This window comes from Xenia sp. Carnegie-2017, unplaced genomic scaffold (assembly GCF_021976095.1).
Source record: "Xenia sp. Carnegie-2017 unplaced genomic scaffold, XeniaSp_v1 HiC_scaffold_25, whole genome shotgun sequence".
NCBI lineage: Eukaryota > Metazoa > Cnidaria > Anthozoa > Malacalcyonacea > Xeniidae > Xenia > Xenia sp. Carnegie-2017.
In genome coordinates this window covers 6,352,672-6,368,119 of record NW_025813488.1, presented here as the reverse complement: position 1 = coordinate 6,368,119, position 15,448 = coordinate 6,352,672, and the positions used below count along the sequence as shown (strand labels likewise).

At 34.7% G+C, this 15,448-nt stretch overlaps 5 protein-coding genes across 8 annotated transcripts; 1 reads left to right on the top strand and 4 right to left on the bottom strand.

Moving 5' to 3' along the window:
- Window positions 1–267: 267 nt before the first annotated feature.
- LOC124453057 (TNF receptor-associated factor 2-like) lies at window positions 268–3,406 on the bottom strand. The gene is made up of 8 exons (XM_047003757.1): window positions 3,200–3,406; window positions 3,078–3,126; window positions 2,846–2,947; window positions 2,204–2,338; window positions 2,033–2,065; window positions 1,929–1,961; window positions 1,579–1,623; window positions 268–1,444 (listed from the first exon to the last, which is right to left on the bottom strand). Exons 1-8 carry the CDS (start codon window positions 3,364–3,366, stop codon window positions 884–886), a joined length of 1,125 nt encoding a protein of 374 aa, XP_046859713.1. The 5' UTR covers window positions 3,367–3,406; the 3' UTR covers window positions 268–883.
- A 239-nt stretch (window positions 3,407–3,645) lies between these two features.
- LOC124452840 (katanin p60 ATPase-containing subunit A-like 1) lies at window positions 3,646–6,747 on the bottom strand. Its single transcript, XM_047003469.1, is given in 12 exon segments — window positions 3,646–4,021; window positions 4,333–4,459; window positions 4,694–4,822; window positions 4,952–5,078; window positions 5,170–5,198; window positions 5,201–5,327; window positions 5,452–5,557; window positions 5,666–5,790; window positions 5,875–5,962; window positions 5,965–6,052; window positions 6,157–6,337; window positions 6,451–6,747. Coding segments are annotated over 12 exon segments (1,482 nt in total). The 5' UTR covers window positions 6,607–6,747; the 3' UTR covers window positions 3,646–3,822.
- LOC124452839 (nucleoporin Nup37-like) lies at window positions 6,702–8,720 on the top strand. The gene is made up of 7 exons (XM_047003468.1): window positions 6,702–7,202; window positions 7,344–7,495; window positions 7,593–7,702; window positions 7,791–7,972; window positions 8,052–8,102; window positions 8,211–8,295; window positions 8,387–8,720. The coding sequence occupies exons 1-7, from the start codon at window positions 6,916–6,918 to the stop codon at window positions 8,498–8,500; spliced, it is 981 nt and encodes a 326-aa protein (XP_046859424.1). The 5' UTR covers window positions 6,702–6,915; the 3' UTR covers window positions 8,501–8,720.
- Window positions 8,609–12,652, bottom strand: LOC124452838. 4 transcript variants are annotated; one of them, XM_047003467.1, is made up of 11 exons: window positions 12,636–12,652; window positions 12,535–12,563; window positions 12,273–12,461; window positions 11,836–11,958; window positions 11,439–11,494; window positions 11,161–11,260; window positions 10,996–11,091; window positions 10,727–10,822; window positions 10,176–10,658; window positions 9,431–10,005; window positions 8,609–8,896 (listed from the first exon to the last, which is right to left on the bottom strand). In XM_047003467.1, the coding sequence occupies exons 6-11, from the start codon at window positions 11,258–11,260 to the stop codon at window positions 8,879–8,881; spliced, it is 1,368 nt and encodes a 455-aa protein (XP_046859423.1). In that variant the 5' UTR covers window positions 11,439–11,494; window positions 11,836–11,958; window positions 12,273–12,461; window positions 12,535–12,563; window positions 12,636–12,652; the 3' UTR covers window positions 8,609–8,878. The 4 variants fall into 4 exon arrangements, with proteins under 4 accessions (XP_046859423.1, XP_046859421.1, XP_046859420.1 ...); XM_047003465.1 differs by having other exon boundaries at window positions 10,996–11,260; window positions 12,273–12,334; window positions 12,409–12,461; XM_047003464.1 differs by having other exon boundaries at window positions 10,996–11,260.
- LOC124452503 (dual specificity tyrosine-phosphorylation-regulated kinase 2-like) lies at window positions 11,411–15,448 on the bottom strand. The gene is made up of 11 exons (XM_047003061.1): window positions 14,444–15,448; window positions 14,158–14,342; window positions 13,869–13,942; window positions 13,418–13,492; window positions 13,099–13,167; window positions 12,948–13,025; window positions 12,796–12,816; window positions 12,636–12,672; window positions 12,273–12,334; window positions 11,836–11,958; window positions 11,411–11,494 (listed from the first exon to the last, which is right to left on the bottom strand). The coding sequence occupies exons 1-11, from the start codon at window positions 14,473–14,475 to the stop codon at window positions 11,411–11,413; spliced, it is 840 nt and encodes a 279-aa protein (XP_046859017.1). The 5' UTR covers window positions 14,476–15,448.

Sequence of the window (15,448 nt, the reverse complement as noted above, 5' to 3'; positions counted from 1 at the left end):
TAATAGAGTTCTAAAATCCACGAGTTCAAGGATATTGTTTGACATGTCAGGGTCGACTTTCATACCATTACACTACAAGAAAGTACATCAGTCATGAGAAAACGATATTCTTTTTATAACACAGGGTCGACATTCACACTATATATACTTTATGCAAGACGATCCAATGAAATACCACTATCGATTTCAAGGTGGCGAGTATTAGCTTCATGTCAGAGACCCATTGAAAAATTGTTTTAGTTGAGCAAAAAAGGAAAAGTCTCATGATTGAACCTTGCGAAGATATACAAATTTATTGAAGGTGAAGAATGTTAACGATACACTTCATACAATTGTTTTTTGTTATGTATAAAAACAAACATCAAAGCGTATTACTGCAAATTTCTAGTTGTTCATTAAATTTAGATAAAATAACCTCACGGTGTGTTGGTAATAAAAGTTATCAAATCAGCTGATTAATGCATCAAGGCTCATCTTCATTCTTGCTTGGTATTTGGGAATCCTTTGGGAATAAATGTAATCTTTAAGACACTTCATCGCATAGAAAGAGTGCCCAATCTTTACAAAGGTGATTCCAAAATCATCAAAATTGCACAAAAAATTGTTTAGAGTAACAAAAGGTTTACATGGCTACCATAACCGTCGTATATTTTTGTAGGTCGCCGTCAAAACGAGTTCTAGATACATGTTTTGGTTTCTTTTTTCATGAACTAATGGAGTATGGACTATGGACAGTAAGGTATACATCGAATTCCGTGATTTCAAAAATCAGTTAACGTGTAAAAAACATGCTATATATCAAAACAAAGAATGAAATCCACATTAATATAGGCAAAAAACCACACAAGAGAACTGAAAATGAATCAACGAAAACCTTTATTTTTCATGTATCAACGAAAACCTTTATAAACACCGTCGAATCTCTTACGTACTCACGAGTATGTAACAAAGAATGCTTAACAAATCTGGTAAATCCAAATCCTTCATTTTCAAGCTGCTGTGGTCTTCTGAATTGTTTGTTTCCCGCTGGTATCAACAAACATGTTTCATTTCGCCGTTCCCAACAATTATCCTGCTGATCAACAAGTACAAAAGAAACTCGCTTGGTAAAAGGCCAATCCAGGCATCCATCAAGATCCCCTTTCATTAAATTTATGTAAACCCCCATGTAACCAGCAAACCCACGTGGAGCTTCATTGAGATGTACAAATAATTTCATTTTGTATCTATATCTCGAGTAAAATGGCTCACTTTCAACAGACCCATAGGTTTGCTGACGCTTGGCTGCTGCCAACTTGGCATTAAATCCATCAATCTTCAATATGTAATCTGCCTCTGATTCCACATGATTTTGAAATTGGTGCAAAGGTGGAGACAATCGAGCATCAGATTTCAATTGCAAAGTCCTTAATGTGGCCTCCATGAATTGTATTCTTTCCTTGAACTAATTGCAAATAAATTATTTCAAAAAAATCACAATCATTACACTGATTGCTGAAAACAAACATTAATGTATAGTACACAACATTTCTTGTATATATGACAAAATCTATAGATATAGATCAGATGATGCACCACCTTAGCAGTAACTTGCTGGGTAACTTGTTTTAAATCATTTGCATGCTGTAAGAAAAAAAATCAATTTATATTTAACATCATTTAAGGCAAGTGAAAAGATATTTATCCATAAACAATGATAAATTGAGCAAATGTCAAAATATATTGGAAATGTTTACTTTTTAAAATACCTCATACACAATTTAGTTAAAAAATTTTATTCTTTGGAAATTAATAACTGCATTGTACTTAAGTCGTTTTTAATGTAGACATTTGTACTTTTTGTGTGACTTGTGAGTGACACCACCAAGCACAAGTATTTATTCCATCATATTTTACTGGATTAATAAATACAGCAATTTTTCATGTACCTCAATTTTCATCTTTTTTAAGTCATTTTCATGCTACATAAGAGAAATGAAATACCTACATTAAAAAAACCTGTGTTAAGAAATAAAAGTAAAACCTAAAATACCTTCAACTTTATTTCTTTTAATCTTTTCTCATTCTAGATTAAGGTAGAAATATGGCTATTTGACTGAAAGACTCAAACTATGAGAAGTAAACTATGATTAATAGCACTAAGAAAAACTTTACATACATATTATAAAAGCTGGGTTGTAAGGTATAATAACTTCCTTGCTACCTGCTGTTCGATAGTAACAATTTTCTCTTCAAGAGTAACCACTTTTTGAAACAAGTTTTCAAACGATGACTGATCAACAAAATCCTCAAAAGCAAAACCAGATTTTTTCATAAAGCTGCATGTTTCACTATGATCCTAAAATCAAGAAAGAGCATAACATTATGAGATAACAATTGCATACAGCCCTTATCAACTTACACAGAAATTTACTCATTTAAATGGCCATAAAACACATTGACGAATTACTATTTAAAGGGCCTGTAGGCTAAGACAAAGTTGTTGGACTTTAAGTCAGATATGTATTCCTTCCATTAAGTTCAGTGTCTTGATGACAGCTGCAATCCTTATGCTCCATGCCTTTGCATTTCCCAACTATTTTTTGTAACTCATAGTATCAACAATAAGGAATAAATTGTGAAGACCCACTACTCCTTCAGTTCTGAGCATCATGCACTTGAACAGTAGCCCATATAGTTTTCAAACAGCATAAATGGACTAAATTAAGAACATTTAACAGTCTAAATACAAAGAGCCTCTCAAAAGCCAGGGCTTGTAGGCTTTAGCCTGCTTAGCGTACTGAGTATTCCGCCTCTGATAAAACATCTCACCAACTCCATAACTTGTTACCAATTCATTTCATACCTCCAGAAACAAACTGAGACAGCCCTGCCAATTACATCCTTCATAGCAGCAATTCACTTTTAATTGTTTTATGAGTCTGTTGGCAGCATGATCATCAAATATCTTCAATTTGTTTACAAGAAATCAATCTTTTTATTGGAATCTAGTAAGCGAGTATATTTAAATACTCCCACAACGTATGTTACAAAATGAAAACAAGAGAGACTTAATGGGAATGAAATTGATTTAATACCACTTCACGAGATATTTTTATCCTGCAACTTGGGCATCTAGGATCAGTCCTGCATAAACAATAAAATTTTATTTTAATACCTTCACAAAGAAATATCAAACAAGTATTAAAGAACGACCTACTTAAGAATGTCAGAAATGCATAAAGCACAAAATTGATGACCACAATCACAAATTTGCACTGGATCCCGTAAGACCTCCAAACATATACCACATTCAAACATGTTTCTTGCTGAATTTTGGTCTTCAAACCATTTCATAGGATACCCTGAATGACCGTTCGTAGCCATGTTTTGATATTTCCTAATAAATGCGTCACAGACTCACAACGGGGAGTAACCTGAGCATTGTAAATGATCCAGGATGATTATCTAAGGAGGGCTCTATTTTGGATTAGATTGCGTTATTTGGAAGTTCCTGTGCCATGTCAGAAGTTTTTTTTTGTTGTATAAATCTTTCACTTTCAAACCATGGTTGGGACTTGGAAGATATTTTTTATAAGAGTTCTCCATTAACTGCACTCTCTCGATACTTGTGTGCACCCTTCCCCGAAAACCATGGAACCAAAGTGAATCAAAGGAAATGCTATGCTTCTTTGAGATTAATTGAGCACTCCCACTAATAATTAACAGTATAAATGGATGATTACAATTAAACTAAACGCAAATCATATTATACACATGGTCATTGCAACAATTATTTTAGCAAAAATATCATGTCAGGAGCTTCGCTCAACATCATTCTTATTATTTCGAGCCAAACTCTTCCATCCAATCAGCATATTTCTTAATATCGGCTTCAGAAACTGACTTTGAAACTTTCTTCAATGCTTCCTTAAAATCATCCATGTTAACAGGTAAGTCCAACTCTTCTTTCGGAAGATTACGGATCTGTTCGGGAGTCAGACCATGAATGCGTCTTCTCATCGACATCATAGACGCATCTCTATTTAAGTAGTGAAAAAAACATAATGGCAGTGAAATTTAAATGCAGCGAGCTTGCATGGTGCCAGAAAATACAGCTAAGTTTTATACGGTGAAATTTTTCAATATCTTTAACAACTTTTACAATGTTTTTAACCATTAAAGAAATATAAGGAAATAGGCATTAGGACAACAACTAATCTCCTTAAAAAATTTATCTGCATATGATTGCTTGACTAAAACTGTGCGGTGCATACAAGGTATAAAACAATAGATCCTTTAACATTTCACACGTATACATTTAAGCACAAATGGCTTCAATTTATAAATCACCTGCAAACATTGGTGATGTCAGCCCCACTATAACCTTCCATACTTTTAGAAACCTCTTCCAGGACAACGTTTTCAGCCAACGCCACATCGCGAAGACATATCTTCAATAATTCCAGTCTGCCCTTGGCTACATAGAACATGACAATGAGAAAAAAAAGAGGTACAACATGACGAAATAAAAATCAAAAGAACGCTTGTAAGAGAAAGAATGAAAGACAAAACGAATGAAAAATATGATAGGTAAGAATAAACTATTGTTTATTACCAAAAACTAGTGAAACTAAACATGAAAACTATGGCAATGAATACCAAATAAAATATTTTGCGAGTGTTGTAAAATACGGTCAATAACGGCCAGCACCTGTTGGTAAAGGGATATATATTCGTTTTTCGAGGCGCCTTCTCAAAGCTTCGTCTAAATCCCATGGAAAATTCGTGGCTGCTAGGACCATAACGAGTTTACCATCAACGGACGTTGCCCCGTCAACACCTAAAACGTAATAAAGCCCACAGAGATTATAAATACGTCATGCTGTATAATAAATCTCTATGATGTAGACTTTGTCTCTATAGACAATAAAACTTTTAAACAGTGAAAGCGGCTGGTTCTGAGTAATACCGTCCATTTGAACAAGAAGTTCTGACTTCACTCTACGACTGGCCTCGTGTTCATTCTCCGTGCCGCGTCTACTGCAGATTGAATCGATCTCATCAATAAACACAGTGCTTGGTGCATAGAACCTAGCCTGTAGTGGAAATATCATCAGAGAACGGGGGGAAATTATCTACATTTAATCAATAAATCTGATCTCATTACAAAGGAAAACAAAATCTCACCATTTCAAAGAGTAATCGCACGAGTTTTCAGACTCTCCTCGATACTTGGAGGTAAGTGTTGACGAAGATACATTGAAGAACGTTGTACCACATTCTGTAGCAACTGCCTTGGCTAACATTGTTTTTCCTGTGCCAGGAGGGCCAACCATACACACACCCTGTGGAAGAGGAGAGAAGGACTATTTATGGCTCAAAGTAAACTAGTAACAATATATTTTTTTAACTTTCCATGAAAAAATACATTGAAATGACATTAATATAAGGCAGCATTTAGATTTCCACCTTCCAAGGTCTTCGTAGTCCAGTAAAATACTCTGGCATAAGCATTGGCAAGACTACAGCTTCTTCAAGCAGCTTTTTAGCTTCATCTAATTCAGCTATATCTGACCTCAATAAGAAAGACGAGATATTCAGTTATTATGAGATCACTGGAATGGGCAAGTTATAAATAAAATTGAAATTCAAGACTATTGAGCAAAAGTTAATAAATATATACCAGCGAACATTAGGATTTCTTTGCAATATATCTCTTTCAAGTCCCTCAACAAGATCTTTGTCATAACCTGACGAATCAAACTTCTTTTCATCTTCAGAGTCTTTTGATTCTGGCTTTTCATCATCCTAAATTTTCATAATGTCATTCCTCATACATGTATTTAATTATAAATAGAAATCAGTCGATGGGTAGAAACAAAAGATGCTAACTTTTTTAGCACGACCAGCACGATGATTGTCTCTGTCACTCTTAGGATTCTTGGACGGTGCACTACGGCCACGTTCAGATGACTTTACCTCAGACCTCCGTGGGTTTGATACTTTTTTTGAAACAGGTTTTGCATTTTGTTCTTCACGTCTAACTGGCCTGGATACAGGTCGAGCATTCCTATAAAACAAGGATATTTTAATTGCATAAATACATACTTGAATTACTTGAAGATGAAGTGTTTTTAAAAATCTTTCGAAAAACTGGATTCATATTAATCATACCTTTCGTATTTTTCTCCCGTTCAACAGGAGTTGGTGGAGGCCAAACCTCTGGGTCTCTGGTCGGAGCTTCATTTGCATTAACTCCTCCGTACTGTGTTGGAATGGGATCTTTCTTAAAGTTGTTCAATGTCTTATTCAGATCATTCACTTGTTCATACTCTTGTGTGAGCTCTTGACGTAACTGTTGTACGTAGGTAAGAAAATTATACTTCACATGATGAAAGGTTTAACTCAAAAATTTTGAAAGGCAACAGTTATCCCATTATTTACGGTAAAAATTTATATTTATCATACCTGTTGCCATTTCTGCTTTCGTACTGGATCGACTATACGTGTGATATACTTCTGAATTTGTTGTAAGACACCTTGGAAGTACACCAAAGACGTCACGTAATTTCCAAGCAAGGCATATTCCCTGGCCATTTTTACATTTTCAGCAATCTCTTCCATGTTATATATAGAACTATTATAGTACGGTACAAAGTTGAGATCACGTTAAATATTATAAATTGTTATGAAAGATAAGTCAACGATATCAACGGTCTATGAGCTCATGAGAGATGCTTTTGAACGAAGGCAACGACTTAATTCCATCAGTCAAATTGATAATTTCAAAATGGCTGTAATTTTGCAGGGTTTGTTAATGAAAAGGCACATCGTCCTGTATTGATGCATCAAAATTATTTTTATTGGACAATATTTAGTTCATTTTCACTGTAGCAGTACTTTCCAAACTATTTGTTAACCAGTTTCAACAACATGCCATCATCAAGGGGTATTTTCGCTGCAGAAGAGATTGAAAGTACTTGTTACTTTCCTTCTACAGAAGTTGTAACGGCTGTGGAATTTAGTCCTTATAAAGATACATCAAAACTAATTGCTTATGGTGGAGAAAGTCGTGTATGTATTGGCGCATGTATATTTAATGATGAAAACCTACATGATTTTAAATTTGAGCACCAAGTCGATATACTGCATGGTACCAGGGTTGATGTCATCTCTTGGTCACCACAAAGCACTACTAATCAGTATCCTGCTCTACTGAGGTAAAGACACGCATTTCTCAGAACTGAACTCAAGGTATTTGTGTGTGTGTGTGTGTAGGGGGTTGGGTGGGGTGAAATGCTATGCACAAATTCAAATAAAAGTAAACAATTTACGATTTTAGTATTTTTTTTATTGTTTAGGTTCTGCACTGCTGGGGGTGATCGAAAGTTGAGATGTTTCTCAGTAGATTCAAAGCATAATTCTATTGTACAAATTTTTGAAGGACACAAGAGCTACATCAATGATTGTATTTTTGATCCTGTCCAAGGCAATGCAATTGCCAGCGTGAGTGGTATGTTTCTTTTTAGTAATTTTTCGTTTCAAGAGTAGATGTAGGTCATTATGGGTTACACATACTGTAAAAACTTTTTCAATTTCTAAAATTGCAGATGATCACACATGTCGATTATGGGATGTGGAAACTAGGCAGGAGATAACACAATTTCGACTTTTGTCCCCTGGTGTTTCTGTTAAATGGATCCCCAACGAACCAAACAAAGTAAACAACAAAATTTATTAAATTAAAAGAACTGGTATCAGTACATTGGTTATTACCAAACCTAAATGATTACTTAAAAATGCCTTAGTTACTGGTTGCTCAAAAGAATGGCACTGTTAAAATCTATGATATTGCAAGTCATCGACCATTCATGTCATTCAGTACTTTGGCTTCACCTTTAAAGTGTGTTGATTGGTCGATAGCTAATCCTATCAGAGTTGGTGGTGTTGTGTCAAATGAATGGGAAATTTGGGACATATCACAATATAGGTATTATACATGATTAAGTAATTAACCTTTCGTTATGTAAATCTGGTGCTTAACTAGATTCTTTTCTATTTGTACATAGTTCACCTCAAGCATGCAAAGAAGCTCATATTGAAGGAGCATGCAATTTCAAGTACGCTTGCATTGATGTTTTGATAGATTTGATTGTTGATTTATGTGCCAAGATGCACTACAAAGGCTTCTGAATTAAACTGATTAATAAACTGATGACTCAATGTAGATGGTGCAAGTTGACAGATGGAATATTTGCCACATCTGGTTATCCTGGAAACCAGATCAAGGTGTTCCAAGTTGGTCATCACAAGGTTAGAGTTGTACATTAGTGTTGTATATAGTCCACACATTTGAATAAAACCAGGAGTGATAAGATATCCCTATGCCATGCTGTTATTATAGAATCCAGTCACTGCAAATCTTAAAGTTGGAGGTGGTTTGTCATGGCACTGCCACTTGCCTATCCTGGCAGCTGGAGGGGATCGTGCAGTACATTTATGGCGCTTGGAACTTTAAGACATTTTACTTTTGAAAGAATGATTATTCTAACACTTAAGCATCAATGGCATTGATACAAAGATGTGGAAAGAAGTGCCAAACACTTAAGTAAAACAATGCATGAAGTATTGTTGGTCCAACATGAACCCTGTTAAGTGTTTTGTTTATGATGAGAATGTTTCTTCATTTTCTATGTCAACAGTATTATCAAGCAAATACATTCATTGCCCTATTGCCATCTGCAGACATATCTATTGTGTGGGAATATTTACAGTGTAAAAATGAAGTTGTCTTAAAATGTTTCTATTTACATTGAATGATTAAATTTATTGCTGCATATGATACATGGTCTAAAAATATTAAAAAATTATAATTTCATTTCATAGCTGTTGGTCTTTAGATGAGCACAACATCCTGAAAAATGAAACAAATAGATTAAAGTATATTTTCACCTTACCAAGCATAAGTAATAAAAAAAATCATAATACTGTAATAGCAAATAACAGCATGTTGTAAATTATGTAAGCAAGTCTTATAATTGTCTACGTATTGATTTCAAAAGCGATGTCTACACGTCAGAAATCGAGTCACGTATATGACAACTTGCTTTTCATCTGCCTTTTGTCCTTTACACTCAATGCAACATTTGAATACATGAATGCCTAAACAAAAGGTTTAGCAAAAGCAGGATTTTACTTCTTTAGTAATGTACCGAAACACGTAATGCTTGTGGTGATTAAAATATTGTTACAAAATAGGAAACTTGTTCATTACGTGACTCACGAGAGATGAATTTCCTCGAACTACCGGCAAATTTCGAAAAATTATTCCAGTCAGCTCTGTGTAATATAATCATGAAGATGAAAAATTCATGTACATAAACAACTGCTATCCTTTGGTCACCAACTGCGACCTGTGCGTGGTCACTAAGAACGAAAACAAACTTACATAATCCTCCTCGGAAGAACAGTTTTGTTCTTCCGATTCTTCAACTTCTAATATGCTATCCTTGCAATACTCTTCAGCTTGAGACCGACTCATATCTGCATCATCGTCCGCGAATGGATGAAAGAATGAATCCAAATTTGAAGTGCCAGCATCTACCTTTGAAACCTCGTCGAGAATTTGTACATCAGTGTTGGTATCTTTATAATTTGTTTTTGATTTCGATGATGATTGTAGAAAAGTCTTTTTGCCTTCTTCTCGGCCATTGTTGTCTTCAATTGCGGCTTTATGATTCAAACTAAATTTTTCAATGCTACTGAAAGGTTGCTTCCTACTACAGGATGCTGTTGAAGCATCACGTGCAATACCATCATGATTATCACCACTTTCTCCGTTAGATCCTTTTTCTAATTCAGAAAAAGATGCCGCATACTCTTTGTCTACAGAACCACTATAGATACGGGACGTGATTTTTGCTCCAGTACATTTTGATTTAGTTTTTGTATTGATTATTGGACGTCTTTTTTCGGTTGCTTTCAGCCAGGATGGACGACAATATAGTGCACTTCGTTCACGTCCTGAACAAAAACGAAAGGAATAAGACTTGACGCTATTCACAGCCTCATATAGAAAATAAGAGCCTGGGGACGAGGCTGCGCTAATCACCTCACTTTTCAGAAGCATCGTCTTGGGAAGATAAAACATGTTGAAAACATTGTTACAGAAAACTTATTTTCACAATCTCTACCTCTTTTTGCTATAATCTTGTTTGATTTTTCACAACTGTAACCCGTTCTACCGTCGTCAAAAACAGCGTTATTATCAACATATTTCTCAGTAGAAGCCAATGAACATGATAATCCTTCTTGACTTGTCCGAGGTGCTTTGGATTGTCTACGTATGAAAAATCTACGTTGTCGTTTACGTGACGGATCTCGTCGGCAATGATCACTTCGAGAAACTCGCGTGTTCAACGCGTAACAGGATTCGCTAAAAGGACCTTCACTTTGATCATCATTGTCAAGCGAAGATTCATCAACATCTTCAGAATGATCGGCCTGATAATTTAAGGGTAGAACTTTGAGAACGTTGTGGGAAGCAGGTTTTCTGCACGTCCCGACACGTAGCAATTCCAAATCCGAGAAATGGAGTTTCTTTATCTTCTCGTCAATAAACGGATGATAAGGATAAGTTTCTGAAGTAAGGACTACTGATGGATAACCAGATTCTGCTAAAAGTCAATCATGCGTTGTTAAACAAGCAATCAGTCTGTAACAGTATTCACATCAAATCTCAAACCTCGTGAAAAATTCCCATGAGATGAAATGAAACCACTCGCACATTCCGGAGCCAAGAACGGATGACGAATTGCGTCCATTGGTGTAAGACGCAAACCTAGAAAAAACACAATACGCATGACAGATATGAGTTCCATTACAGTGCATAAAGTTTAGGATTTTTTGCATTAAAAGGGATTGAAAGCCGGAAAAGGAACACTGGTGTTGCCCTATCGTCATGAAAACAATAACTTTGTTCAATTCTCTCAGCGATAAACGATGTGCACTTACAAGGGTCGAATGCCAAAAGTTTCGTCACAAAGTCAGCGAAAATGAAGTCAGTCGATTTCAATTTTTTCATAACGTTAACAACTTTTTCACAATGACCTATCAAGCAAAGTATGAAAAATAGGAACTGGGAAACATTAAAACTTATGATTAACTGCGCATGTGTACCGTGTACCAATGAGTTACGAGAAACATATTTCTTAAAATCTGTAAAATATTTTCCCTCCTGGTATGGAGACAAAGGTAGTGGTCCTAACAGTGAATGCATCTAAAACAGAGACGTTGTTTTGTGAAATGCAGCTTGCGTATTATTTTTGCCAAAACTATATTGCTTCCTTATAATTTATTTTTTCTACACAACTTTTATAGCTAGATTATCTTAAATAGCATTAACAAGTCTAACCCATATTTTACAAGTCTAATCAAGAATATATTGAAGATCATACTTGCTCCAGTATTTCCTCTTTGAAGTCCCGAGAAATAGCGGTTCTCCCAGATAAAGCTAAAAACAATTTAAAAAAAAAACACGCTATTCTTATTTTTCTGCTATTCCCACAACTTTATACTTCATATAATTTGTTATAACTCATGCTGTTCTGCAACTTATTCTTAAAGCACTCTGCTTCAAAACAAATGTCTCTAATCATTGGTTTAATGTTGAAGATGCTGCATTTAACAAAGAAATCAATTTTAGCTCTATATACAGTGCGGACCATACATGAATGATTTAGTATGAAAAACGCGTTGATGGGTGCAGAATGCTTCCCCATGTTCCAAATGTTACTATTTTCTAATCAAGTAGGGCTGATTAAATTACCAAGTATGGTCACACTGTCTATATACCTCTGCTAGTACACAAGCCAGCGACCACATGTCAATCTGATAACCAAATGGTAAGCCGAACATAACTTCCGGGGCTCGATAAAAGACAGTTTGTAATTCAAACGAGTCAAAATATAGAGACATCTGAGAGTAACAGAAAAAGATTATCCATATACATACAAATGTTGGCTCATAGCATGGACGAATTTTCTAGGGGGGGGAGTAAATTGACACTGGCCCATATAGATTTCATGTCGTAATTAAATTGTTCACTTCTCTAAGAAATATTCTAACCCTTCAAATATTTAGCAAAAAAATCAGTAGTGCAGTTGAGCTGAATTTTTTTGGACAAGGTTTCAAGTCTTCTACACTATTTTTACGATTTCTATGCTTCATCCATTGCGTAAATAGTATAACATATGAATGAAATACAATTCATTTTACTTCAATTATCTTACCTCTTTGTGAACACAATAAATTGCATTGCCCAGGTCTATTAATTTGACATTTTTTCTACTTGCTGTTAGATAAAACAATTGTACTTAGAATTGTTGTCATTGAATCCTTATCTAGAGTTTAATTTTATACACATACCATCTGTGAAGAGAATATTTTCAGGCTTTATGTCAGCATGAATGATATTCAAACTAACAAGCAAATATAAATGAGTTGGTAAATGAAAATACTATACCAATCGTGAGGAAAACATATTCATTGTACCTTGATAATACAATAAGACTTTGAGTTACCTGTTATGAAAAAGTACTTTTAATCCAGTAAATAAAATTGGAATTATCACAAAATAGAATTTATACAAATACTTGAAAAGCTATTCTTCAAAGAGTTCAATCTTTCCATCTGCAAGATAAAATACAAAATATAAAATACAAAATATAAAATATAAAATACAAAATAAATAAGTAATTAAAAAAGTCCCTGAAGACACTTAACTGGACATAAAACCACAAAATATTTTCTTACCTTGCTTTGGAATGGAAACATCTAAACAAAAAAGAATATACAAACAAGAAATACTAAATAATTAACAAATAGACATTTCTCCAGGGCAGGAAAATGTCAAATGAAAAACATGTAACCAATGTAATGAATGTAGTATCATAACATTGTTTTACCTGAAAATACTTGTAAATGGGTTTTGGTAATAGGAATTTGAAGACTATGCAAAAATGATTTCCAATAGCAAACATATTCTACAAAACAGAGAAGCAAGTGTTGAAATTTTTATTAAAGTCATAAGGTATTTATAAGAAAACATGTTGTTACCAAGAAATGAGCAATGTTAGAAACATTATAGGCATCAGAGTTCCTTAAATGAAGTAGACAACTTGCTTCCTACATGAATAATGGTAATTGATGACTATGTGCTGCTAGGTTTGTTAGTGAGCTGCAAATTTTGTAAGTGAAAAGTTTAATTTTATTAAATGTCTTTACCTATAAAACAACAGCATAAGGATATGTCGCACATGGCAGGGATTTTTTTACAAAAAACAAGTGATAAACACCCTTACTCTGTCACATTTTGTGAAACATCTTAAAGATTTATGGTGACTGACACACAACAGGTAGTAAACGTCATGTTTACCTGAGGTCCCAAATTGGCATAACTTTTGTGTAATATCTTTATTGCTACATATCTCTGCCTTGGATGATATGTATCCTACAGAGGGTATTAATAATGTTATGAAAACAACAAATTGCTTTGATAAAATGCAGGACAAATCAGTGTATGATATGCAGTAGTATCACCATGGAGGAAAAAGGGGAGAAGCCCCCCCTGTCAGTTTTTCTAAAGATCAATTTTGACATTTTTCTAAATGTGAAGATAAAGGTGTATAAAAAAATTTCATCTTAAGCAGCCATAAAAGATTTGCTTCTGTAAATGAGCACATATAACCAAGCCCCCTTAGAGATCTCATTCCTGAGCCACTTGCATCTCTCTTCCCTTCCTTAGTCTGAGCAACCTTGCTACATCAGAGATGATATTTTGCATTTAAGACACATCTGCCATCATAAAATGTGACCTAATCATTCACCTCTGCTTGTACCATCACAGATGACTGACCTTCACCAACATTAGCGATAACTTTGTACCGACCAGCAAGGAGAGCTAAATATAGTTTTTCTTTATAAGAAGAATAGTAGCTGTCTTCAAAATTGATTAATCCTTTAATATTTAGCGATTGGTTATTTTGGATGACATGAGTAACATGACCTATATGCAAGACAGGGATTGCTATCATAAAGTGCAAGTGCCACATAGTGCATGGTAACGATATTGAGTATCAAGCATCAATCAAGAAAAAAGGAAAAAAGGAATAAAACCTCCAATTACTGGCTTGAACTTATCTTCTTTAAAACTGCTGTTGAGAAACAACGACTTATTTATTTGCTTCTTGTTTGCTTTATCATCAATACTTGAATACAACATTTTAAGACCCACAGTCATTTGAGCAAATATAGAACGTTCAGAAGGATTCGGACAAACACACAATCGCTGAAAACAGTCCCTATATCGGAAAAGTGTTCATTAATCATCCTTTGATTGATTTGAATAAATTACAAAGTTTTAGTTTTAGTCTCACAGACGAACTTTAACTATCACACATACCTAGACTGGTGAGGAGGTCGAAAAGAATGCATATATTTTTTCGTTCCTTTCTAGGGTAAAATGAGCTCAAAATTTCATTGTCTATTCAAACGGCAAACAACCATCTTGCAAACACATTACAAAATCTAACTTAACAGCCATCTTGAATTTGCTGAGGGGCAGTGAGGGTCTGTGTGGAGCAGTGAGGGGCAATGTGGCTGAGCGTGGGCAGTCCAGGGGCAGTCATGGTCACGATGGGTAGCTTGCTTGCAAACTCGACGTACCAGACGGAAAGTTGTTAATGGTTTGCTGTTCTTTGTATTTTTCAAGCAGAAGATTAATGGATAGAAGCCCAAAGTAGAAAGAAAATCTTTGGATAAAGTATGTTATCGTTTTTTTTTTGCCTAGTTAACTGTAAAAGTGCTTCTTTTTTCACCCAAAACGTCTAAACGTATGTTAATGTTCAAGACAATTTTCGCGCCACTTTTAGTTGTTCAAAACAAAAACATGAGCACGACAAAAGTGAACTTCAAACACAGTGTACACACATTGTGTAAAAACGCGTACAACTGTGTGGAATTTTGTACACAATGTGTACAAATCTTTTCACACAATAAACCTATCAGCTAAGTTCGAGCAATGTAATTTCTAAATGAAATTATTATTTATCTATACAGCCAATGATGCAGCCTCGCATACAGCGGCCATTTTGGCATTTTTCAATGTTTTCGTTCAAATAAGAGATTGCGTAGAGTACAAAAACAAAGCGCCAACAAAATGACTTTCGAAAGTTTGAAGTTTAAAATGATTTTTTAAAAAAGGAGAATTTAAAGAAAGAGTTAGACAATTCACAATTAATTCGAAGCCAATACAGCGTTGTTCTTGGTTTCATAATCACGAACAAAACACAACATTTTCACTCACAGCAAATACTTGAACGACATATAGTATTACTAAAGTAAATGGTTTGAACCCGGGAGTATCGTTATATGTTTGTAAATGATGATCGTCCAGGTTAATAAAGTC

What these genes read in the sequence shown, in the direction of transcription:
- LOC124452503 (XM_047003061.1), bottom strand. Translation starts at nt 14,475, where the DNA reads ATGCATTCTTTTCGACCTCCTCACCAGTCTAG. An exon ending in CGACCTCCTCACCAGTCTAG is followed by an intron (nt 14,343 to 14,443) that starts GTATGTGTGATA and finishes TTTCCGATATAG; the next exon opens with GGACTGTTTTCAGCGATTGT. An exon ending in TGTTTCCATTCCAAAGCAAG is followed by an intron (nt 12,673 to 12,795) that starts GTAAGAAAATAT and finishes TTTATCTTGCAG; the next exon opens with ATGGAAAGATTGAACTCTTT.
- LOC124452838 (XM_047003464.1), bottom strand. Translation starts at nt 11,260, where the DNA reads ATGCATTCACTGTTAGGACCACTACCTTTGTCTCCATACCAGGAGGGA. An exon ending in ACTTTTGGCATTCGACCCTT is followed by an intron (nt 10,823 to 10,995) that starts GTAAGTGCACAT and finishes TGTTTTTTCTAG; the next exon opens with GTTTGCGTCTTACACCAATG. An exon ending in TCATGGGAATTTTTCACGAG is followed by an intron (nt 10,659 to 10,726) that starts GTTTGAGATTTG and finishes ATTGACTTTTAG; the next exon opens with CAGAATCTGGTTATCCATCA.
- LOC124453057 (XM_047003757.1), bottom strand. Translation starts at nt 3,366, where the DNA reads ATGGCTACGAACGGTCATTCAGGGTATCCTATGAAATGGTTTGAAGAC. An exon ending in TAAAAATATCTCGTGAAGTG is followed by an intron (nt 2,948 to 3,077) that starts GTATTAAATCAA and finishes AACAAATTGAAG; the next exon opens with ATATTTGATGATCATGCTGC. An exon ending in GTCTCAGTTTGTTTCTGGAG is followed by an intron (nt 2,339 to 2,845) that starts GTATGAAATGAA and finishes TCTTGATTTTAG; the next exon opens with GATCATAGTGAAACATGCAG.
- LOC124452839 (XM_047003468.1), top strand. Translation starts at nt 6,916, where the DNA reads ATGCCATCATCAAGGGGTATTTTCGCTGCAGAAGAGATTGAAAGTACT. An exon ending in TGCAATTGCCAGCGTGAGTG is followed by an intron (nt 7,496 to 7,592) that starts GTATGTTTCTTT and finishes CTAAAATTGCAG; the next exon opens with ATGATCACACATGTCGATTA. An exon ending in TCCAAGTTGGTCATCACAAG is followed by an intron (nt 8,296 to 8,386) that starts GTTAGAGTTGTA and finishes CTGTTATTATAG; the next exon opens with AATCCAGTCACTGCAAATCT.